Source organism: Topomyia yanbarensis, chromosome 2 (assembly GCF_030247195.1).
Source record: "Topomyia yanbarensis strain Yona2022 chromosome 2, ASM3024719v1, whole genome shotgun sequence".
Taxonomy (NCBI): domain Eukaryota; kingdom Metazoa; phylum Arthropoda; class Insecta; order Diptera; family Culicidae; genus Topomyia; species Topomyia yanbarensis.
Window position 1 is genome coordinate 301998130 of NC_080671.1, and position 26064 is coordinate 302024193.

The following is a 26064-nucleotide window of genomic DNA, read 5'->3' on the forward strand; positions in this document are numbered from 1 at the left end:
TACGCCCTTTTTAAAAATTGCTCTTGAGTCAAAATAATCTTACTGATTGTGGAAAATGTTTAGTCTTCCGTGCCGATGAAATGTGTAAAGTTTCATTGGAATCCAAGATGGTCGATTAGGATTTTAATAATTTTCGGACGCATCTTCGTGGAACTCCTAGGTTAAAAAATTGCAGTTTCGCAATCTTGTAGGGTATTTATCACTATCTTGTTTTTTTCGAAATTTTTCCTAATTTCGAGAGATAATCACGCAATTTCGTTGCGTGCTACACTTCGGTGAAAAGCACAATAGTGATGAAGTGTTTGTAGAGGTGGAGGATGTTGAAAATAGGGATGCCAACATTCCAGGTTTCTCTGGGTTCCTCTCCATTTTTAAGCGTCGTCCAGGCATACAAAATTATGTTTGTCTGTCCCAGATTTCAGAGAATTACGCAGATAAGATTAGCTTTTCTAGGCAATACTCTAACGGTCGGCTGTGTGGAGTTCAAATTGCTTTTGTTTATGGAATATAGGATACTCTCGGTAGCCGGCTGCCTAGAGTTTAAAAAGAACCAAAAACTAAACAAGATCATTTCTTGTTCGAGTGATCGTGTACTCGAAGACTAACTAATCAACTACCTAATACAATATTCCTAACAGGTCGCATCGCTTGCTTGGAGCGAATCCTAGACCTTATACTGTTCCAAACCACAAACTCCGCGACACCTATGGAAGAGTCTGATGAATCGTCGTCCTTCCGTAATCAGCAGTCAAACATGATAAAGTCAGTGTGTAATCCGCCAAAATCATCGTCACAACGCAACGCAAGTTATTGTTGCGGTAGATAGTAGTTGCAAACTGGAGCAGAGAAAATAAAACTCAACGCAAACAAATATTTTAGGCTTATTGACGAAGAACCTGGACAAATCAATCGTTTTCCTCGACATCCCAGCACACCAGGACAATCAGTTGAAAACCAGAACGTAATGCTGTAGCGTGTATTCTCTTTCTATTTGTTTCATCATGGATTATGTTGAGTTGGTATAATGCCGAAGCTTTATTTAGTGTACAATGCAAAGAAGGCATGATTCTAATTCGGAATATGCACGAAACAATGTAACACATTATTTGCATTGGGGAAATGTTTTGGGTGCACGGGTTTCAAGTTCGGGCAGTAACCTGTCTGTTAACATGGTACGATAACGGGGGCCATTCATAGTGACATTGCGCTTATTCTGATTTCAAAAAAGGAACAAAGATACCACTGGCCCATAATTCGCACCAAACTGTTGTTTTTGTGGATAAAGTGTCAGCTCTTGCATCTTTGCGGATTGTAACTTCATCGCTGACCAGAATGAATTGGTTTGAAATGATCGAACACGTCATCAAAAATTGGATCACTCCAATGCACCAGTCGAACGGTATGCATGGTTAACATTTAAAAGAAATTGTTTACCAACAATAAATGGCAAAGGATGTTCGTTCGAGTGACACTAATGTGATTTCGCGGTTTAATTCATTTTTTAAATTTCTTTGCAAGTTATAAAAAACTCATGATGAACCAGCCTGTATTTCATTTAATATTAAAGCCTTGAAAATCAGTGTGAAAAGAAATATATAAGAAATTCCCTGTGACAAGAAAAATTGTGTAAAGCCTAATAAAGTCACAATTCAACATTGAAAGTTAACCCTCCGGCACTCGCGCGAAAGACTCCCCGAATGTGCAGCCGCCGGTGCTGGAAGAAGATTTCGCTAGAGTTTCGGAAGGTGTTGCACAAAATACAACGGCGCGAGTGCCGGAGGGTTAAAATACATAAAAAATACTGTATCTTTGCTCAAGGAAAATCCCGTTGGCGAATCATTCTATACCACGTGTTGTTAACAATATTTCATAGTGGTCTGAGTAAGAATTGCCGTACAGAAATAGAACGAACCGCACCCGTGCCGAATTCAATCCTTCGTACTGTTTCGGATTAAAACCATTGGTGAATGCTTCAGGCAATGCGTTTAGACTTTTCAAACTAAGTAATGCTCTAACAGTGGCAAAATCCACTGCATGAATTCACAAAGCATACCATAATGTTTTACTATCAATGGATGTGCGCAATCAGGACCAAATCAAGTTAGTAAAATGTTATGTAGGCCCTCAATTCACATTTGAATGCACAAAACTAAGTGAAATGTTGGTAAATCTCCACCCAATAATCCACTTGAAAAGGAATTATTTGAATTCTTTGTAAGATCAAATATTCTCTGCTCGATACATAGAAAAGAAGTCAAGCCAGCACTAGCTATTTGTATTCGAATTCACGAGAGTTTTTCAGATTGATACATGTAAATGTACTCACTACATAAAGGCATTGCTGTGGTATCAGGTTCTAGGTATGTAGGATACATTTTTCGATCCATGTGCGGCAGCGCCCAGATTAAATTTGCTTTTGGCACGATATACATTGCGACACCTGCAATGGTAACAGAACAAAGTGCAGCTTTATGCACCCCATGCTGGAGTAACTGACATTGGGGGAAGATGGGTCTTCTATTGAAATAAAATGCATTCGAAAGGGAATAAATCTTTCAGGACATGTTCAATTCAGTCGAGTGTAAGATTTCAAATCGAATGCTCAGTGCTTTTCTGGTTGGTTTGGAAATGTCCAAAAATATGCTAGATTTCTCCTACGAGAAGTACCAATATATCGCGGTATAATCGAATTTTCAAAAAAATTTCAAGGTTGTATGTGAGAGGGTTTCTTTACTATTAAACTTTAACTTTATATCGTCGTTTCATCGTTGTTCTTAAATTTCAGCAATGTTTTGCTACGAAAACTATTTGATTTTGATTTTTTTTACATATCTCAAATTCTTGAAGTGTAAGCAGTGTATGGGAAAAAACTATGTTTATATCATACATTACTCTGACAGTGCTGGATTTTTTCTTCTGTAGGTTATATATACTAGGGTGGGGCAAAATGATCGTTTTTTTCAGCACAGCACTTTTTTTGTTCCATTTGGGGTTCCAAACAACTTGAACCCGGAGCTACGTCGCGTACTTCCCAACTGGTCCTCGGAGGTGTACCTAGTGTACCTACCGAGAGAAGCCTTGGAATGTGCTAGGACACTAAAACAGCTTCAAGAACTCAATCAAGTGCCAGGATGATCATCTATCCGGCCGACGGTGACTACAACGCAAGAATCCTTTCGAATGTTCATGCTAATGTTCGATCCGTGCGGATTTATCGCACACCATTTTATATATCTAGGTTTTGTTGTAGAGAATATTGCGTTCTGGAAATTTAAGAAGTGCCTGGTCACATGTGAGATTGGGGGCAATAAGAAGACGAATCTACTCGCTAGCTTAGGCTCTTTAAAGCAATTCATTGGATCAGAGCTATTTTGTTGAAAGTCTGGCTGCTCTGAAAGAAGAACTAAAATATTGGCAGATTAACATGTTGGAATCCAATTGAAAAATCATCAGCAGCTGGTAGCTGGAGTAGCAATAAGCACACGAAGAAAATTGGAAGGTTTCAAGACGAAACTTGTCGTTTTGCAATAGTGATTGATTATGCAATTGCCCGGCACTCTTCTTAAAAAAGAACAAATTCTTCGGATTTGGGACTAACTGTACCATCGAGAATCTGGCCAATCTCTTCTAAAAAAGTAGCTAATTTCATAGGATAGATAGCATCTGATTGGGAAAATGCTAAAAATTCAGAGACAGAGGTTACTCAAAAATAGTAACTAGCCGACTTGATAAGCATATGTTAAATAGGAGATACACGACAATAAATTAAAACACTGGTCGCTGCGGTTAATGTACTCAACAAAGGAAAACAAATGAAAAATTATGAAATCATAGTTTGGAAGAGAGAGAAAGGTTCAATTGCACTACTAAGGGCCGAATCAGTACAGAAATTCCGAAAGTAAAATTCGGGCAACCAGGCCCGGTCTCTCCTACGTCATATTTTTGTTGAAAGAAAATCTAAGCATTTTGAAATATTTTTCTTAAAGAGCATTTTGAAATGACATTTAGAATCATATTAAGCAAAAAATAATAACTTAAAAAATATGTTTGTGTTGCAGTTGCATTTTTTAACATTTCTTTTTGGTTTTTGAAAAGCTGCAGTGTATTTTTTTCGAACAGAATAATTAGTTCCCTGCAACTCATTATCGGATATTTATGCTGTTGTAATCTAAATTTGTACTTGCAATTGTGATTTACGTTATCCGATTAGACAGCAAAATTGAGTTGCCCATCATTTGATTGCTGCACAGATAGCAATAGAGGTAGAGTATATAAATCCTCCAAGAACAAATCGTGAGCTTGCTTCAGTCGCCAAATTTTCCGAAGCAGTTGTGTAACATCGTTTTGCATGCATGTTAACAAGCATGGAATAAATTATAGAAGCGGTTAGAAACAGTCGGAAGTGAATACAAATAGGAGAATTCAGACAAAAGTTTGAACGATGCTTTGCAATTCTAATGACATGCAAACAATGGCAACAGTGGGATGTCCTTCCTCCAAACGTATACCTTCCGAGTGACTATGGTTCCGTTTGTTACCATTGGGTTGTCGATTAGTCATTTTTTCTGTTCCGTTCAAGTTTATTTGAAATTCAATAACTGTGAACATGGTCGCGCAGTGTGCAGGGATATGGCCAAGTTGATTTCTGAACGGTTTCTTGAACGGGATTTGTTGAATTATCACCGTGAGAAAGTCATTGTGTGCTGCTTAGAAAACTATAGATTTTATCAAAATTTTATTTTATTTCGACCAGGTAGTTTGACACGCATTATGTATGTGATAATTACCTACTCAAAAATCAACTACAAATTTATCCGTCAAAATTAACCGGCGAAATGATAGGATTATAAACTTTCTACGAAGTAATTTTTAGATATTTGAAAGGTTACTTTAAAATAATACAATAAAATTGAAGTTTCCCTTGAAAAAGGCCACCACCAAAGGCCGAACGTCGGGTAGTAAGAAACCCTTGTTTTGATTATCTAGACTGAGACAGCCGACTTTGTTCTTCTTTAAAATAACTTTATCAGCATTCAAATTCTTTACAGTGTGAATTTAAAAATATTTTTAATATTCGAGCTTTCGATATTTGATAATGGTGCATTTTCTAAATTGTCATTTATCTAATAAAATGTTTTCCTACGTACTATCGAAAGTTCCAAAATTCAAGCATTCTGGGCGTTAGGCTTCACCATAATGGCTCAGAAGCCGACACTCCTGAACACTGGTTGAATAGGAATAAAAATCAAGTAAATACTTATTTACTTTGATTGCACAACAATAATAGAGGTGTGTTGTCGTTCACTTGGTCACAAAAATTAACCCTAGAGTATTGCACTGGAGTACAAATGTACCCCACAACATCTATAGAGCCGTGTGAAAACGAGCATTTGGAATTTACCGACCTGGGATCCTAAAATTAATTCAATTTAGAATTCATAGTAAAGTAGGAAAAGGTGGTAAAGCCAGTTTGCTGTTGGCCTTTGTCGACGCAGTATTCAAAGTTGTCGTGGGGTATATTTGTACCCTAGTGTACCGCTGCCGTTAGCGTTTCTTGCTATCAATGGGGGAATATGACTCGTGACAAGACCAGTTTAAATACTAAAAATTCCATAATTTTATCTAGCCTATAATGTCAGACAATTTATTGATTCCACCACAGGGATCATTCTCTGATTGTTGAAACAAAGGAGCACTTGAGATAGCTGATGTTCTGGGAAGAACTCGGAATTCTATGTGAGATGCGATAATTATGCGAGACTATAAGCTACTTGTTTGGATTTGTCACAGCATTTCCTAAAAATGTTATTTTACGAGCCCGATTGCAGAAGTAATCAATGAAAAATTGCAATTGGCGGAGTTTTACTACATCACTCATTTAGGTGAGGACAGTTACGAATTGTTTCTATTCGAAAATTGGAAGTTAATACATGTCTGCGAATTCTGGTTTTGTCAGCCATCTGATAATACGAACTTCCAAGTGGTTCACTAGTGCCATCGATTAGAAGAATTCTAAGCTAATCTACCCAATGTCGGCAACACTTGACTGCATCGAGCTACTCTTGACTTTATGTGTGTTGTATGATGTAGTATAACCATCTATTGTACGCAAAGAACAACATTTAACCTCAATTTTTATCAAAGATTTAACCGAAAATACCACATTACTTGTTATTTTTCGAAAAAGATGATATACTATATATTTAAAAAAAATAGAGAGAATAGGATTGATATATTTTCTGTTCAAAATTTGGTGGGAGAGGTACTTCTGTACTTTGACATAGAACCCTCGGGGGTACCCAGCGTCCAAAAGGGGCTAACCCACAATTCACACGTCCTTTCCTTATCTTTCGTTTTAGAGTTATGGTGTCTTTCGCAAAGTTGTGTGACATTTAGTTGTTGTGTGACATTTTATTTGGTCATTTCGTATTAGTTCGGAATTCAGTCACTAGGGCGGCGCTGTTATCAACTTTTTAATGGAACTAGATGGAAAGATAGTGTCTACGGCAAAGTTGTATGTCAGGTATTTATAAATATATCTTCTGAACATTCCAGCTTTGTAGGTACTACAAGTTTTGAAATATGGCGCATTGTTGAAAACGTAATCTGTAAGTACTAAAACCTTTTCTATCTCGAAACATACAGGACCTACAAGGTTTGCATCTTCAGAAGATATGTTTAAAATAATAGGACCTACAATTTTCTCGAAGACACCATCTTTCTATCCAGCTTTATTAAAAAATTGATAATGAATGATTCCATAATAAGATAATAATTGATTCCACGTTTTTTAACTTTCCTACCACAATGTTCCGTTTTTCTCCTAATTCCTTATTGGTCGGTTATTTTTCAATGTAGATACATGACATTTTCACTGGAATTTTCGAAAAAATATGCTCAATAATATACATTTGTGCAAGAAATATATATTAGATAGAAAATAGCCATATAGCAAGTGTGTGAGCGGCCCTCACCTTCAGGAATGACTGTTTGGGCCGAAACGTCACCGTACAATGCAGGCTAACTAAAACAGTATTATATCGAGTTCACCGATATGTAAGCTAAAACATAAAATTTACTGTTTGCGAGTCGATAGACTACTTTTTCTTAAAACCTCGGAAAACGAACGAGAAAACTTGAATTTTCATGAGACTCAATGTGGGGTTAGCCCCTTTTGGATGCCAGCTAGCACTGGTGCTACCTCCATGGTCAACTTTGACTGCTAATAGCAAAAAATCTAAAAATTATTTTTAAATTTCTTAAATGGCAGTACACATGAATTACTTAGAACTACCAAAAAATGCAAAAATGTCGATTTCGGGGAAAAATGTGGTTTAGCCCCTTTTGGTCGTCAGCCATTCAATTGGAGCTGGCAGAAAAAGTTGCTACGATGCCAAAACGCAAACTGACGTTTTGACGTAGGACTACGTCTTTGTTTTCGATATAGGGGTGCACGTTGAAAATTCTACAAAAATGGTATGTAACGAAAAGTGGTCCAATTTCAAACGCATATAATTCAGCCATCTGACGATAAATTTTCAAATTTTTTGCGCATATCGCCCCGAAATACTTCTAAGAATGGATTCCAATTGATAAACCCAAAGATTTTTGATATCATGGCATTAAAAATTGAAATAATGAACAACCTAGTCAAAATATCGCGCATTTACACACAGAAGATAGCGCTTCCCTAGTCCAGCACGACGGATTTGTGTACCTAACGCGCTACGCTTCTATGAATGACGTCATCATCGACTATTTAAACGGACGGATTTCGCCAGAGCAGCTCAGTTGCCTGTTGAACAGCAAGCGAAGCAGATCACTGCGCTGTGTGTTTTCACAGCCAGTGTAGTTTCGTTTCGTTTCGTTTTTTTATTTACGTGACTTTAAAAAATTTTCATTCGTCACGTGCAGCCAGTGTAGCTGAGTTAGAAGTCCGTTATACTGCCTGTGGAGGCACGCTACCCAGTGAGTGCGACTGAATCACCTTGCCGTTCAAACACTATGCTATCTTTTGTGTTGTGCTCGTTTCCAGCACACTTTTATATATAAGTATTCGCACACAAAATAGTTTGTACAGGCGAGCTCCATTTGCAAACACTGTTAACATAGTGTCGTGGTATTAGTTGTCTCTTTCGCTCTACCCATCATCATCAGCGTTGATTCATTTTCCTTTGTGCGCTTGGGTTTAATGTTTTGAGGCGAATGTGTAGGTAGGAATTTAGATCTAATTTGTTACTAAATTGCAAAACGAAAGTTTATTATTTACGTTCGATTAATTCATTGATTCATTTCCCCATCACGTGATTCATTTCCACTCAGCCTATAGTATTTTGATTCTACTAATAGGTACATACTACAAAGCCTATTTATGAATGAATACACTGCCTCTTGAAAAACCGCTGCAAAAACGCATCTTGTCCATTTATAAAATTGTTTTCGATTCTTGTATATTTATAGTTGCGATGTATGATTAAGACCACTGCATTCGCTATATTTGTATGCGTACTTTAGGAAAGTTACAATAATGGCAAAATATAACTAGAATGCTTGGTCTATACATGAAATGTGATTATTTTGCCTAAAATTTGATTTTTCTTCACTGGTCCGGGTTTTTACCTCACACAATCGAAAAGTTTTTACAAGCTAATCTTATGCTATAAAGCTTTAGTTCCAGATATTAGTTCGGACCCAGTTTTCTGTCTTCTTTCTTCAGATCTTCTTAAATAAGTTTAATCGGATTCGATCACCTACTACAAATGAAATGACCTGAAAACCAAGAAGGTTTGTTTCAATATGTAATATGCGATGTTGATTGGTTGTGATTAAACCATACGTAAGAAATATGTTTGATTTATTATTACTATAAATGTACTAATAAAATAAATATTTTACATCAAGTAGTATAGTCCTACGTCTACAGCTCGTGCAATCCCATAGGGCTGCCCCTTGTAGTTTTTTTTCTTACTTATATGCACACGCAAAACTTTATTTTTTTAAACCCATTCATGCCCATGTTGTTTGTGGACAGCAACGTTTTTAAACAGCTATAACTTTTGATTTGCTCACAAAAACAAGTTAGGCTCATTAATGTGATTATTGCCCCTAATTTGAGTATTACCAGTTACAAGGATCAGCTCTAGAATTGAAGTTATTGCAATTAGTCTGATTGAATTCCGATGTGCTGCATGGGACAGTTTACGTTGACGACGGAATTTTTTTTTCATATATCTTCTTTATGGTGCAATATGATTGAAAACTGATAAAACTTATCAATTTAGACTGTCGTTGGCTACGTTGTCCACGTAATTGGATTATTGCAATTATTGTAGGAGAATTGTATTGAGCATTAGAAGGTAAAAATTGATCAGCTTCTAGCACTGCTATGGAAGCACCTAACTTTATGAAAATAGGCTTTTCGTGTTTCTTGACCCAAAACTCAAGGAAAAAAGTTTCGAAACCCTACATGCACTAGAAAAAAGTTGGGCATGGAAGGGTTAATATTGATTATAGAGGTTTTAATGTTAGAGTTATTCGCCTCTTTTCGGGTTAGAGAAATCTCTTTGGAAAAATTTCTAACCCTATGTGCGGAGTTGGGAATCGAACCCAGTTGAACCCCAATCTTATTAATGCATCGATAGAATACTTTTCTATCTGCCTCTCGTTTCTTCTGCTGTAAATTTTATGCATTGGACATATTCGGTCTATCCACTCATTGAATGCTTACTAGAAGTATATGCTAGAAAATGCATAAAAATCATATTGCTGCTTACAACCTATTAACTCACTACTGCAGTGAACGTAGATTCAAGTTTAATCGCAAAAAGTTTTCTAATTTCAATTTTTCGTAGCTGTGCTTCGAGAGAGAAAATTCTGATTGATAATGATGCCTAAGAGGATTACACAGCAGTTCAATCTGTTGTGCCTTTCCATGCTTAATTGGATACCGCACAAAATTAGAAGAGGTGCTGTTTATGATCATAAAGCCTACTTAGCTTTTCGTATCTAGGCATGCCGGAACTTTGAGTCTACACCTAATTGTAGTTAAACGTCAGCATGGTGATTCATACGCAATCATTGATTTATTTAAAACCAGAATTTGTTAGAGATTCCATGTTCGGTTCTTAGTTTTAAACACTTTTATTTTTCTCGCAAAAAACTGCTTGTAGCTACATGGGTATATCTCCGTTGCTCGAAATGAGAAAACTGACTCTTGATTTTCAGATTATAATAAGAATATAGAATATTTTATGTTCTGAAAATACACTACGAATTATGCGCATCATATCATGAAATATTTGTTTGGCGTTTTATTGGCGATTCAGGTTGCTGGTACCGTAAAACGGTGGAATGTTGATCACTTTTTCAAAAGTTTTTCGAATAACTTCCTTCAATTTGAGTAGATGTAACCGTATGAGTTCTGCAAACTAATGAATGATGCAACAGTGATATGCGTAAGAAATGTGTCATCTCACTGTTTGGTTGATTAGGTCGGTTTTACATATATTACAAAAGAAACGTATAGGATTCGCTCAAGCTTTGAAAGTTTTTTAATGTGATTTATCACATAAAAGTAGTGATCACTTTTATTAGAAAATTTGGAAATAACTTTTACGAAAAGAAAGAAATTTTTATATTGTCTGGTTCAAAATTTATACATGATATTCTTACTGAATTTCAAACATTGACAAGTTGACCGAAAGAAAGCGAAATTAGGTATGTTTTATTTTCAAAAATCTTAGTTGGAATTAAATATCTGTTAAAGATTAAATGAAATCTTTGTTGATTGAGATCATATTTTTTTTCATCCTTCGAATGGTAAAACTTTTTTAGGAATTATTGAAATTCACCCTCAAAAACAAAACTACAACTTCCCGCTCTCTTTGACTGAACAGGAGACTTATTTTGGCTATCTACAACATCAGTGCTCCCCCTCTACAATCCATTCTTCAAACGTTAATACTCGTGGGAAAGTGCTTTCCAACATTCTACTATTATTCGGTTGGTGTGCGGTAAGATCCTAATGTCCTTTCGCGAGCTCAGTATATAAATCCTTTTCAAAACAGGATTACAACATCGGTGCATAGAATCTAACATGCTCTTGACGCTCCACTGCTCCGGGATGTACAACGGATTATTATTCGTGCTGAAAATCGGTATACCATATCGACGGGAATTGAAAATGCAGGCAGGGCTAGAGTGGATTCTCGATTACCTTCATAGGAAGCAATCGGTCTTTGTTTATCGCTTTATTCGGCGGGGGGTCGGTTGAAGCTGACAAAGAGGGGTCAGTAATTCACGATAAACAAAAAGCGGCGATTCAACCTGATGCATTCTCGAAATGATTCAGAGCATCAATGTTTTGTGTACCTAGACAAATCGAACATCGGTTGCGCATATGCAAATGTTTGCACACAGACAAACAGACATAACATTCTAAAATTTATCATCACTAAAACAGTTTGTTTGAAAATATGTTAATGAACAGGAATGCCATTTATTATGGTGGCGCTACTGTCTCTCTTTAGAAACTAGCACATAGTGGTCGCGTAAATAATTTGTAGACATGTGTCGCCAATGATAGTTTGTGTTAAAAAATAAATTCTGCAACAATCGAAAAATATACAGGGTGTTTGGGGCATGTTTTGATGATCATGTTTGGGGGAAAATCGTTCTACAAATATCATAATTTTTCGACAGTTACAGGTGCTTTTGCATTTTTTCTGTTATTGACTGGTATGTCTTCAGATGAGTCTGACGCAAAAAGTATACTTTGTAAGGTAATTCTTTTAGTTTCATTGGAACGGTGGGGAAATTTACTATTGAATGGTGTCCTAATATACTTTAGTCAGTGGTGCTAATTTGCGACAAGTTTGCTTGAACTTGCAGGAAGAACAAATCTCAAATCATCCCCTACTATGTTCAAACCGCAGTTTTTTTTCGATTATAGAGGTTGTAACCTTAAGGTCATTCGCCTCTTCGGGTTAGAAAAATCTCTTATGAAAAATTTCTAACCCTATGTGTGGGGTCGGGACTCGAACCCAGGTGCGCTGCGTACAAGGCAATCGATTTACCAACTACGCTACGCCCACCGTTCTCCACAAACCGCAGTTGTTAGTTTCATCATTGATTCAAACAACCCAGCCGCTCAATCATTTTTCATTCATCTTCAATTTTTTGACTCAATCAATCTTTTGACTGATGCACTGGTTAAGTTTATTTAAACAAAACAACTCTGAATATACTTCATATTCTTCAAGTATAGTTGAAGATGCTAAAAATGTCAACATTTAACCTAAACTGGCCAACTCAGCGAGGCTTTGGAAAAGCATCAATTTGGTTTGAGGGTTTTCGGTTTTGTCATGAAGATCCCGCCGACTTGAAAGTGAATGATTGAGGGAGGTATTGAACTGGAATCTTGGTTGAGGTAAATTGAGCTAGTATGAATGCAAATAAGATAAAAAAATGGGTGGGTAATGTCAGAGACATAACCGGAGTGAAGTAGAATACACTTTAGACCGGTAAATTCTGCTCTGGAATAAGCAATTTCTATGCGATTTTGTCGACTTTAGCACATTCATAGTTTATTTGGAGTATTTTTGGAATTATGAAGTTGACAATTTGCAACATTCTTTGAAAATATTGTTGAACTTTTATGAATGAAGGCACGCAAACGAGCGTTTGACCGTCGTCCTACTACCAGCATCAGAGAAGTAGCAGATCAGCATTTTTCGCTACATGGCCTGTACCAAACAAACCGCTCGTAAGTCCACCGGAGGAAAGGCTCCCCGCAAGCAGTTGGCAACAACCCCCTGGCAACCCTATACCATCATATGGAGTTTGACAGCGACCGACATATATGGGGCGTTATAGCTATAAAGCCCCAAACAAAGAATTATGTTCGGCACTATGCTCGATATTCAAGCATTCCACACGACGTTTTGCATCTTGTGGGATGATTTAATAATTTAATTTATTCGACATTTTGTAACTAAATACAGCTTCTAATCATTCGGTTCAAAATCAATGTTTTGCCTTTCATGGCAGTGATGCTGGCTGTACACAGACGTCGTCCTTGACAGCGGGCTGGTTGGCAACGAAGGCCGTGTAAAAGTGCCCCAGTCACGGTTGGCGTTAAGAGCCTCATCGCTACCGAACAGAAACAGTCGCCCTGCGAAAAATTCACAGCTATCAGAAATCGAGCGGGCCTAAATTGTGACCCAAAATAAACCACAAACCAACAAGTTGTTTTCAGAACCAGCCAATTATAAAGTATTATTATTATAAATGAAATTTTCCATTGCCTTACAACCTCCCTCTCCCTTTCCACCCGGCTTGAATAACTATCAATCTTGATGATGCTGTGCGGCGGGGGCACTAGTTTTTATTATGGTGGAAAATTTAGGTTTGCGCGTTTTTCCCAAAAGTTTTTAGCTGTGCTGTTTTCAAAGAAGTTGTAGTTGAATTCAAAATAAAATAGTTTATTTTTATTGTCAGAGATGGACCTTCCAACGAAAACTAGTCTGGCTCGCTTGGAATCGAATTGTATGGACCAACCACTGCTTTCACAAAATCTGTTATTTTCAGTAATTGAACATTCTACATTTTTGTAAATTGAATCATTACACTAACCTGTCTATAAATCACACAAATAACTTTTTTATTTTGTGCCATTCTACTTGAAAGCGACGATATTGTTCACAAGTGGCTCACTTACCATCCAACGCTCTTGGCAAGCCACTTTCTGATGCTTGTAATAAAATTTCAATTCGATTCTTTGTCGATAAATTGATGGCCCTGAAAAGGGCCTTTTCTTTGGGCAGTGTTCGAAATTTACTTGGTGCTGGTGTATATGGTAACAGTTTTGGTGCCATCGAAGACGGCGTGCTTGGCCAACTGTTCTGACAGCAGCAAACGGACTGCGGTTTGAATTTTGCGGGAGATGCTGCAAACGAACTGCTGCATGCTGATGCTGCGAACGAACTGATCGTGAACAACAGCATGCTGAGTTTTTATACCTGACTACAGCACAATGTAAGCTCGTCCTTTTTTGTGTTGTCCTCAATATGTGTTCGTCGTAGCTCCACCCCTTTGTTGGTCGACCACATATTTTTGATAAAGAACAAAATTGAAATTGTGTTTCCAATACGGAGGTTATCGAACACTCAGGGTAAAAAGAGTAATGTAATACGGCACTTTGGTAAAATGTTTGAGAATTGAAACCGTTTTTGAATGCGCCTAGTAAACACGAAACTGTAAACAAACACACAAATGATAACTTTTTATTTTGTGTCATTCTACGTGAAATCTACGATATTGTTCACAAGTAGCTCACTTGCCATCGAACTCTCTTGGCAAGCTACTTTCGGATGCTTGTAAAAACAAAATTTCAATTCGATTCTTTGTTGATAAATGGCCCGTACCAAACATACCGCTCGTAAGTCCACCGGAGGAAAGCCTCCCCGCAAGCAGTAAGCAACGAAGGCCGCGTAAAAGTGCCCCAGTCACGGTTGGCGTTAGGAAGCCTCATCACTACTGAACAGAAACTGTCGCCCTGCGAGAAATTCACAGCTATCAGCAATCGAGCATGCCTAAATTGTGACCCAATATAAACCACAAACGAACAAGTTCTTTTCAGGACCAGCCAATTATATTCCAGTAAGATATAAATGAAATTTTCGTTTTCCATTGCCTTACAACCTCTTTCCTCCCGGCTTGAATTACTATCAATCTTGATGATGCAGTGCGGCTGGGCACAGGCAGTTTCCATTATAGTGGAAAATTTAGGTTTGCGCGTTTTTCCCAAAAGTTTTTTAGCTGTGCTGTTTTCAAGGAAGTTGTAGTTGAATTCAAAATAAAATAGTTTACTTCTATTGTCAGAGGTGGACCTTCCAACGAAAACTAGTCTGGCTCGCTTGGAATCGAATTGTACGGACCAACCACTGCTTTCACAAAATCCGTTATTTCAGTAATTGTACATTCTACAGAATTAGTCACAACTATTTCCAATCAGCGCAAAAATCGAAGGTTTTCATTCAATACAACAGCAGATTTTCACGTTTGAAAAAACAGGCAGCATTCTGGCCGAAAATTTTGAAACGGAGCACCTATATCGAAACGTTTGAAAACGTTCGATTTTTGTAAATTGAATCATTACACTAAAATGTCTATAAATCACAAATAACTTTTGATTTTGTGCCATTCTCGTGAAAGCGACGGTATTGTTCACAAGTGGCTCACTTACCATCCAACGCTCTTGACAAGCTGATGCTTGTAATAACAAAACTTCAATTTCATTCTTTGGGCAGTGTTCGAAATTTACTTGGTGCTGGTGTATATGGTAACAGTTTTGGTGCCATCGAAGACGGCGTGCTTGGCCAACTCTTCTGACAGCAGCAAACGGACTGCGGTTTGAATTTTGCGGGAGATGCTGCAAACGAACTGCTGTATGCTGATGCTGGAAACGAACTGCTCGTGAGCAACAGCATGCTGAGTTTTTATACCTGATTACAGCACAATGTAAGCTCGTCCTTTTTGTGTTGTCCTCAATATGTGTTCGTCGTAGCTCCACCCCTTTGTTGGTCGACCACATATTTTTGATAAAGAACAAAATTGAAATTGTGTTTCCACTACGGAGATTACCGAACACTCAGGGTAAAGAGAGTAATGTAATACGGCACCTTGGTAAAATGTTTGAGAATTGGAACCTTTTTTGAATGCGCCTAGTAAAAATGTTTTCCACTTCACTCCAGTTTGTTTCTGACCATATTTGCAATTTACGTACTGAAATAAATCATAATTTAGGGTTTAACCCAAATTGCTCTCCAGGGAGAAACAGTCCATGAAACAGAAAATGCAAACTTATTCTTTGAAATGGTTTTGGTGGCCCTGAAAAGGGCCTTTTTTATAATGATGCAAGTGAGTTCTACCTTTTCAACTTCCAAATCCATACAAAGTGCGTCCCTGCCGCTTCAGAGTATAGACGACATTCATTGCGGTTTTGCGCTTGGCGTGTTCAGTGTAGGTCAAGGCATCTCGGATGACATTTTTCTGCACACCATCAGCATTCGTAGATTAAATTGGAGATGCATTTTACACCACCACGACGAGCCAGACGCCGAATTTGGTGATTCCCTGGATTTTATCACGAAGAACCTTGCGATGACGCTTGGTACGGGAACGCAAACATGATACCGCTCATTGTACCGTCCGGACGAGCATGTTGCTCGTGTGGTAAGCGAGCACCCACTGATACAAAACAAGCTCGCGTGACCTGTATATATAACATTCCCGTATGTAATGAAACGCTTACATGCTCCTTTTTGACGGCTCTGCGTGGGATATGCTGGCAAATTGCGCATTTTCCTCGCTGTTTCCAAAGGATTTTCTGAAAATCCTTGTTTTGGTTTATTTATAGTAGTCGCAGTAATTCCGAAATTTAATACGAAATACGTGCACAAATTTCCGATCAGATAGTGCAAAAATATTGCGATTTCGTCCAGTAGAATGGAAGATACTCGCATTTCAAATCTGGGAAAATTTCTCAACTGAAATTTTTGAAACGGGATCCCATATTGAAACGTTAGAAGTATTCTACTTCAAAAATTCGCAACTTCAAGTTAACGTCTTAATTTTAATTCTAGATATCTGCTAATCTTGCGCTCCATTGCATATCAATTTCGAATGTGTATTTAAATATGACAGGGTGCACCAAAATGCGATTACTGGAAATCAACTGCGACAGAATGAACAGTACTCGTGGGTTAGGCCTTGATACGAGTCACTGTGCCTATAGCAGCGAGTGCACAGTATACAAATAAATGGTAGACAGAAGACGGCAACAACAAGATCTATAGCAATTACATCGGTCGGATCAGAAGTTTCCAACAATCTCCTTCGATTGCGGTGGATTAGCAGCGGATTTCTTGGAATCAATTGATGGACAATGTTGCAGCACCCTGTCAGAGCCCATGTCACTAACGTTTGGCCGATGAGGCGCGTACCACTACGCTAATAGGGCAGCAGCATAAACGTCAGTCGTGTTGAGCGGAAGAAACCAGATTAAAGTTATTTGATATTGAATTGCGAGTGAGTTAGAAAATTTTTTAAGTTACTTTTCGGAAATAGCGGTTGATACACAGTGCAGTGCAGGCAAAAAAATTACTACAAAAACAAAACGGGAATTAAAATATTATAAGAAGAACACCGGGATTCACAACTATATTTCTTTAATTTATATTCCGACATTTTCTAAACGTCGTTCAGGTTTCATGCTATTGATCTAACGTGAGTAAAATACTTAAAATTACAATTAAAATCAATTGAAAATAAATGGCTTAAAATTAGGTATTTAGCACGTTCACGGTATCACGGTACTGATTGCATTGAGGATAGAATCACAGCAGGAAGGAGTAAAAAACTAAATGTAAGATTTGGATTGATAAAACTTAAGATTATTTGTAACACTTTAAAATATATTTCCAGTTTGATCTGTTACAGCTACAAGCAGAATTACAAGAGTTTTTAACGGCGATTCCGAACAAAATCAAAATTTAATTAACGGATCGGATTCCAGCTCCCGGAATGCTTTCTGAATCCTCAAGAGATAACCTTAAAACACACGATGAATGCCTCGTGTGCGGACCATCCGAATCTGATGATATCGGCTGGGTTCAATGTAAGAAATGTGAGCGGTGGGCGCACTTTTCGTGTGTAGGCGTGGACGAAAGAGTGGCACACGTAGATTGGTATTGCCATCAGTGTGTCCCGGTTCCGAAGCCACAGAAGGTGCGATCGAAAAAGACGTCGAAAAGCGACACTGGGTCTAATCGGGGAGCCGATTCCGTCTTGGATCCAACCGAGCAGCAGTTGAAGGAGGAACAGCTCACGAGAGAAAGAGCCTTAGCAAAGCAGATGGAAATTCGGAAGAAGCGAATCGCGCAGGAGATGGTTTGGAATAAGAGGCGATTGGAGCAAGAGCGGGCGATACAGGAGTTGGAACTCCAAGCTCGACGAGAGATACAGCGGTATGAACTGGAACAGGCAAAGAGACTGCTGGAACGGCAACAATCTGAGGAGCGTGATTTTCAGTTGGAGCTGAGTGCGATTCGAGCTCAAATGAAGTGCACCGAAATAAACAACGAATACGGCGCAGCCGGTGGTGATTCAAAAGAAGGGAAGGGTGAGCAGGTGAATGACTGGTTAAATACACAGAAGAAGGGTGATGTGAAAAAGTCGCGTGGAGATCCGCGCGGTGATAACAAGAAAGGCGGACTGCCTCTGCTGCCATTGAAGACGGTCGAAGGGAGCGAGAAGTTGAACCCGGACTTGCCACCGGTTAACGACAGGGAGAGCAGTTCGGATTGCAACGAGGAAGATGATGAACGTGTCTCTCTCGGAAATGGAGAAGGTCGGTCAGCCCGAACTAACTACAGTATTCCGTCGGAAGATGCGTTTCGTGAACACGACCAACTGCACCGTTCCTCTAAGCTGACGTCCGACCAGCTAGCCACTCGGAGGGCGATTTGTAACAGTTTGCCGAAGTTCAATGGGAACGCACACATCTGGCCAGTGTTTATAAATAGTTATGAACAATCCACTGCTGCATGCGGTTATAGCAACCTCGAGAATCTGAAACGGTTGCAGGACTGTTTGGAGGGTGAAGCGCTGAATGCCGTTAGGAGCATGCTTGTATTGCCAGAGTCTGTACCGGAAGTGATTCAGGATCTACGGAGATTGTTCCGGGAAGTTGATGCGGACAATGTTGGACAAGGTGAGAAATGCACCAGCACCGAATGCAGATCGACTTGGAACCTTTATCAGATTCGGTATCACAGTCAAGCAACTTTGCGACCATCTAGAAGCCGCCCGCCTCGTCGATCATCTCAACAATCCAATGCTGGTTGCAGAACTGGTGGAGAAGCTTCCCCCAAGTAACAAATTGGATTAGGTGAGGTATAAGAAAGGCAAAGAAGGTGCTCCGTTGAAAAAGTTTGCCAACTTCGTCACCGACATAGCGGCCAACGTTTCCGAGGTAGCGGACTTTCCCATCGCAGAAGCAACACGATCCGTGAGAGGAAAGCACGCCAAGAAGGAATTTGTGCACCTGCATGAGCAAGAGACAACACGGGTCGAAGGGTCGCAAAACGAAGCGGTTACCAGAGCCTGCTGGATTTGTCATCGGACGGACCACCGAATCAGGTTCTGCGATGACTTCAGGAAAATGAACGTTGGGGAACGGCTGAAGGCGGTAGAAAATCGAAAGCTATGTGGTGTTTGCCTCAATAAGCTCGGTAACCAACGTTGCGAGTCAAAACAACATTGCCATGTTAAGGAATGCCAAGGCAAACATCATCCTCTTATGCATAGAGTAGAAGAGTCGATTCAGGCACAGAAAGTGACCTGCAATGCTCTGGGAACGAATCGCGCAGTGATTTTCCGTATGCTTTTGGTTACGCTACATGTGGGAAAGCTACGGTTCGACACATTAGCGTTTTTGGATGAGGGCTCATCAGCCTCGTTGGTGAATGAAAGCGTCGCCAAGCAATTAAAGGCAACGGGGGAAGCTGAGCCACTCATCGTCACCTGGACCGGAAACTTTAACCGTTACGAGAACAAATCCAGAAGAATCGACCTGATGCTTTCAGCAAGGGGATCAACGGAGAAGTGGCCATTGGAAAACGTTCGCACAGTGTCCGAATTGGTTCTGCCTAAGCAGAAGATGAAGTTTGCGCAAATGGAAAAGAAGTATCCACATCTGGTCGGCGTGCCTGTGACGGATTATTCTAAGGAATTGCCTACCATCGTTATTGGTTTGGACAATCTGCACGTATTTGCCCCGCTGGAATCACGGATCGGGGAGAAGAATGAGCCGATTGCCGTTCGTACGAAGGTAGGCTGGACAGTTTATGGTCCGGAGAAGCGAAAGCCTAACGCAAATGTCTATCTGAACTTACATTCCGTTACAACGGTAACTAATCAACAGCTTCACGATATGCTAAGGGAGCAGTACGTTATAAATGAGACAGGTGTATCATCGTTTGCCGTACCAGAACCGGTGGATGAGATCAGGGCACGGACAATACTGCAAGCCACCACGAAGCGGATCGGAGAGTGTTTCGAAACCGGTCTGCTCTGGCGAGAAGATGATCATCGTTTACCTGACAGCTACCCGATGGCCGTGTGTAGGTTGAAGGCACTCGAACGAAAGTTGAACAGAAACCCAGTGCTCAAGCAGAACGTACATCAGCAGATTGCAGATTACCAGAGTAAAGGCTACGCACACAAAGCAACTGATGCAGAACTCACAGATATGTCGGGTCACGCCACATGGTATCTACCGCTAAATATCGTGGTAAATCCGCATAAGCCAGGTAAGGTCCGGCTCATATGGGACGCGGCGGCCATGGCCGATGACGTGTCCTTAAACTCAAAGCTGTTGTCGGGATCGGACATGTTGGTGCCACCTTCTAGGATCATATGTCATTTTCAAGAACGCCCGATAGCCTTTAGGGGTGACATACAGGAAATGTACCATCTGGTACGAGTTCGATAGGAGGACAAACAAGCACAACGGTTTTTGTTCCGATCGAGTCCAGACGAAACTCCGCAGGTGTACATCATGGATGTGGCTACTTTCGGGTCGACATGTTCACCATGTTCGGTAGTTTGTAAAAAACATGAACACGGAAGAATTTCGGGTGGAGTACCCAGAATCTATGGAAGCGATTACCAAGCGCCATTATGTGGACGATTATTACGACAGTGCGGACACCATCGAGGAAGCTGTCAATCGAGCCAAGGAGGTAAAATATATTCACTTGCAGGGCGGATTTCTAATTCGTAACTGGATGTCGAATTCAGACATGTTCCTGGAGAAACTCGGGGAGCGGAGTACGGATGCCGCAAAGCACTTCAATCGGGACAAGAGTACCGAGTATGAGCGCGTGCTAGGCATCGTTTGGCAACCTGTTGAGGACGTATTCTGTTTTGCCACCGCTTCAAAGGCCGACTACAGGACAGTTCTACAAGGGGATGAGCGTGCGACAAAAAGGATTGTTCTCAGTTACGTCATGGCGCAATTCGAACCGTTAGGATTTCTTGCATCAGTGGTTGCACTCGGAAAAATGCTCGTACAAGATCTGTGGCGAACGGGCTGCGAATGGGACGAACAGATCGATGACGTATCGTTTAAGAAGTGGCAGCGCTGGATACAACTCTTGCGGAACATCGAGTCGTTCAGGATCGGTCGCAGCTATTTCGGTTACGCAAAATCGAACGAAATTCAGGATGTGCAGTTGCACATTTTTGCCGATGCAAGCGAGACGGCGTACGGATGCATTGCCTACTTTCGGGCGATTGTCCAAGGCGAGGTGAGATGCACACTAGTGATGAGTCGGTCGAAGGTGGCCTCGTTAAAGCAGTTGTCGTTTCCTCGGCTTGAACTCTTGGCTGCAGTACTCGGAGCACGGCTCAAGCAGACAGTGATAGAGAATCATAACTTCCCGATTAGTAAAGTCATGTACTGGATCGATGCGGACGTAGTGCTCTCGTGGATTCGGTCAGATCAACGCCGGTACAAACAATTTGTAGGTTTTCGGATTGGTGAGATATTAAGTCTGACGGCCTACAAAACTCAACGTTACAGATCAATTAACCAAATGGGGGAAGAGCTCGGAGTTGACTTCTGACTGCGTATGGGTACAAGCGCCCACGTTTTTGTACACTCCGGATGCTGTATGGCCGAAGATGGAGTTGCCACCAGCAAACACGACAGAAGAACTTCGGGTCCATCTTCTGTTGCATAATATTCTTGTGCCTGAAATCTTCACCGATGCGAGAAATTTTTCGAAATGGACGGTGATAGTGCGGACGATGGCATCTGTTCTGCGGTTTATCTCTAACTGCCGACGAAAGACGAAGAAGATGCCGATCGAGACTCTGAAAGCAACGGCCAGACAGGAGAACGCAGGAGCGGATCCAGAAAAACATTTCGCAGGGGGTCCGAAATTTCAATTTTGAAATGTTCATTGTACAGTTCGTAATATGTAATGCACTCATTTAATTAAAATTAGTCTTGGTGATTGAATCTCGTTTGAAATGGTTTTGAATTTTGAACAAATTTAAAATTGAAACTGTTTTAAAATTTTTCAAGAAGTTAAAATTTTTCGGGGGGGGGGGGGGGGTCCGGACCCCCAAGACCCTCCCCCTGGATCCGCCACTCGGAGAACGTGATAAAACCGATTAGCGTCGGTAGTTCCTGCATGTGGTGTAGAGTGCGCCGTAATCGTCCGAAGGTTCCACGAATGGCTCCACTTCCCGAACAACGGATTACACTGCGCCCATTTAGTTACACTGGTGTTGACTATATGGGGCCTTTCGAAGTAACTGTTGGATGCCGATCGGAGAAACGGTGGATTGCATTGTTCATCTGCTTTGTGACTCGAGCAGTGCACCTGGAGGTAACGCATCGATTAACTACACAGTCCTGTTTGATGGCGATCTACCGTTTTATGGGCCGACGAGGGTGGCCGCTAGAATTCTTCTCCGATAACGAGACAAGCTTTCAGGGGGCCAGTAAAGAGTTACTGGCATCGTTCCGTGAAATAGAAAACGATTGTGCAGATCAGTTGACGAATGCTCGGACGAAGTGGACGTTCAATCCTTCAATGGCGCCTCATATGGGAGGAGTGTGGGAGCGTCTCGTCCGCTCTTTTAAGGACGACGATGGCAAGCGGTTGACCGATGAAATCTTGCAGACGGCGATAATAGAAGCGGAGGACATAATCAACTCGCGTTCGCTCACGTACGTTGCACAACAGTCTGCTGAACCGGACACACTTACACCGAATCACTTTCCGGGAATGGCGTCTTTAAGACAACTAGATATGATGCCATCTCTTCCGTCCCCTAGCCCAGCAACGGCTTTGCGAGATGCGTTCCAGCGATCCCAGGAGCTAGCTAGCGTGATGTGGAAACGCTGGATTGCAGGGTAGATTGAAGAAAGGTGATTTGGTGTACGTCGTAGAAGGCAACAACTGGAAGTACTGGATTCGAGGACAAGTGGAAGAACCCATTGTATCGAGCGATGGCCGAGTTCGACAGGCACGGGTAGTAACAAACAGTGGTCGGAAAAGACGGGCAGCTGCACAATTGGCTCTGCTGGAGATTGATGATGGTAACACTAAACCGGAAGTAATCTCCGGGATAGGTTACGGGCCGGGGAATGTTGCAGCACCCTGTCGGAGCCCGTGTCACTAACGTCTGGCCGATGAGGCGCGTACCACTACGCTAATAGGGCAGCAGCATAAACGTCAGTCATGTTGAGCGGAAGAAACCAGATTAAAGTTATCTGATTTTGAATTGCGAGTGAGTTAGAAAATTATCGTTATTTTACTGTGTCAAGCTACTTTTCGGAAATAGCGGTTGAAACACAGTGCAGTGCAGGTTAAAAAATTAATACAAAAACAAAACAGGAATTAAAATATTATAAAAAGAACACCGGGATTCACAACTATATTTTTATAATTTAGATTCCGACATTTTCTAAACGTCGTTCAGGTTTCATGCTATTGATCTAACGTGAGTAAAATACTTAAAATTACAATTAAAATCAATTAAAAATAAATGGCTTAAAATTAGGTATTTAGTGCGGTCTCGGTATCACGGTACTGATTTCATTGAGGATAGAATCACAGCAGGAAGGAGTAAAAAACTAAATATAAGATTTGGATTGATAAAACTTAAGATTATGTATTTGTAACACTTTAAAATATATTTCCAGTTTGATTTGTTACACCAAAAAGCAGAATTACAAAAGAGTTTTTAACGGCGATTCCGAACATACAACATAGCTCCAGTTCCACTATCGTCACTGGTCTAACGATGAGCAACCCAAATCTTGATGACACCACGACTGTTTCTCCAGGTAATGCCAAGGAGGATATATGTCCCCCCGAAGCTACACTCGATACTACTCCCATTCAAAGAAATTTCCGCTTCCAGCCAATCGATGGACAACACAGCTCCAGTTCCGCTGCCGTCATTCATCTAGCAATCAGCAACCCAGAGCCTGATGACACCACGATTACTTCTCCAGGTAATTACAAGGAGGGTATATGTCCCCCGAAGCTACACTCGATACTGCCCCCCCCCCCCCTCAGAAAGACTTCCACTTCCAGTCAATCGATGGACATCACAGCCTCAGTACCGCTGCCGTCACTCGTCTAGCAATCAGCATCCCAGACCTTGATGACACCACGATTACTTCTCCAGGTAATGCCAAGGAGGGCATATGTCCCCCCCGAAGCTACACTCGATACTGCTCCCCCTCAAAAAGACTTCCGATTCCAGTCAATCGATGGACAACACAGCTCCAGTTCCACTGCTGTCACTCATCTAGCGTTGAGCAACCCAAATCCTGATGACACCACGATTACTTCTCCAGGTAATGCCAAGGAGATCGTTTTTATCATTGCGGGGAGATTTGACCAAGGCCCGGGGAGACTTGACCAAGAGAATTTTGAAAAATCAGAGCAAAAAATAATGACATAAATCATACTGTGATCCTTTTTTACATATTGTCGAGGCCCATAGATAGCAGTAAAAAATATAAAAGGGTGACATTTCATAAATTTCGACTGTTTTTACTGCATTTCCTTTTAAGGATTAACTGTACTGCTTACATTGTATGTTCACACGTCACGAAATTAGCAATATTACTACTAACTTCCTTTATTAGTACTAAAAGATATAGACTGATGTTTGATGTGGGATTTTTTGTGACGTGATTAACACTAACAGTAGGTACCACAGCATAGTGAATATCAGAAATATTTTATCTTTCTTTGGTTTATTGCCACTTGGTCAAGTCTCCCCATAAAAGCTTGGTCAAGTCTCCCTAATTTTAGTAATAACTATAATGTTCCAATTTATGTAAAATCGTTTCACTAGTTCGTAAAAAATAAAATGATCTATGAGTACTTTAGAAGTAATTATTAGTCGAGTAGATATGTTCATACAAAGTTTGATAAAAAATTACATCGTTTACCGCAAATTTATTAAATACGGAATATTTTCTATAAGGAAAGAACTTTGCATTCCAAACTTTTAAAATTACCTTAAGGGACCGAAACAAGCATGAACATATTTTTGAAAAAATGTTCAGAACCTAACAGAAAAAAATGTGCGCTGTTGTGGTAAAACCGACACTATTTGGGTAGGGTAAATCCGACACGCTGTTAAGATGGTTGTGTTTACATGCGGTTCATCACAAAAGGCTGGGGATCTTTGTGACACTTCAATTGCAAAAGGCTGGGGATCTTTGTAACACCTCTATTACACTATTAGCACACTATTGTAATAGCAGAAATGCACAGAAATACTTCTGTGTTTATTTCTTATAAGTCTCTTTAAAAATCAAAAATTACTATTTTTGCTTATCAGATTCTATCGAAGCTTTCGCTATTTCTGTAAAAACTCCTCCGAAGTTCTAGTGATCTTGGTTTGTCATAGGGTATACGTGCACTTATTCATCTCATTAGTCCCGATGTCACACTATTTCGCTGATAACTCGGCTTACGCTGATTGGATTGCGCTTAAATAGGTATCAACATCTTTGCTCCGTTCTTAAGAAGCAGGTCAATAAAAAATCTGATTTAGAAAATGTAAAATACTCATCCCTTTGGTTTGCAGCAAGCAGGTTTCTCGCATCTCGCATTCTAATGTCAGCATCAGCGCCAGCTCAGCTTCTCGCTGCCACTCTGTAAGCGCCCTTAGGGTGCTTACAGAGTGGCCGTGAGAAGCTGAGCTGGGGCTGGCACTGACATTAGAATGAAAGCTGAGCGGATCGGCGCCGACTGCCTGCTTTTACTCTGACAGGTTCCATTTGATATGCTGCAAGCAGGTTTCTCGCATTCTACTGTCAGTACCAGCCCCAGTTCAGCTTCTCGCGGCCACTCTCTAAGCACCCTTAGACCGGACTAAACTCAGGCCTAAAATCAAAGATAATACCGCGTGGCAGTATAAACTAGATACAAGCTTACCGCAATTGTACTACTTATCAAT

At 40.4% G+C, this 26064-nt stretch overlaps 1 protein-coding gene across 1 annotated transcript; it reads left to right on the top strand.

The window, feature by feature from the left end:
• Window positions 1–20678: 20678 nt before the first annotated feature.
• Window positions 20679–22020, top strand: LOC131680494 (uncharacterized). Its single transcript, XM_058961204.1, has 2 exons — window positions 20679–21603; window positions 21647–22020. Exons 1-2 carry the CDS (start codon window positions 20679–20681, stop codon window positions 22018–22020), a joined length of 1299 nt encoding a protein of 432 aa, XP_058817187.1.
• The last annotated feature ends 4044 nt before the right edge of the window (window positions 22021–26064 follow it).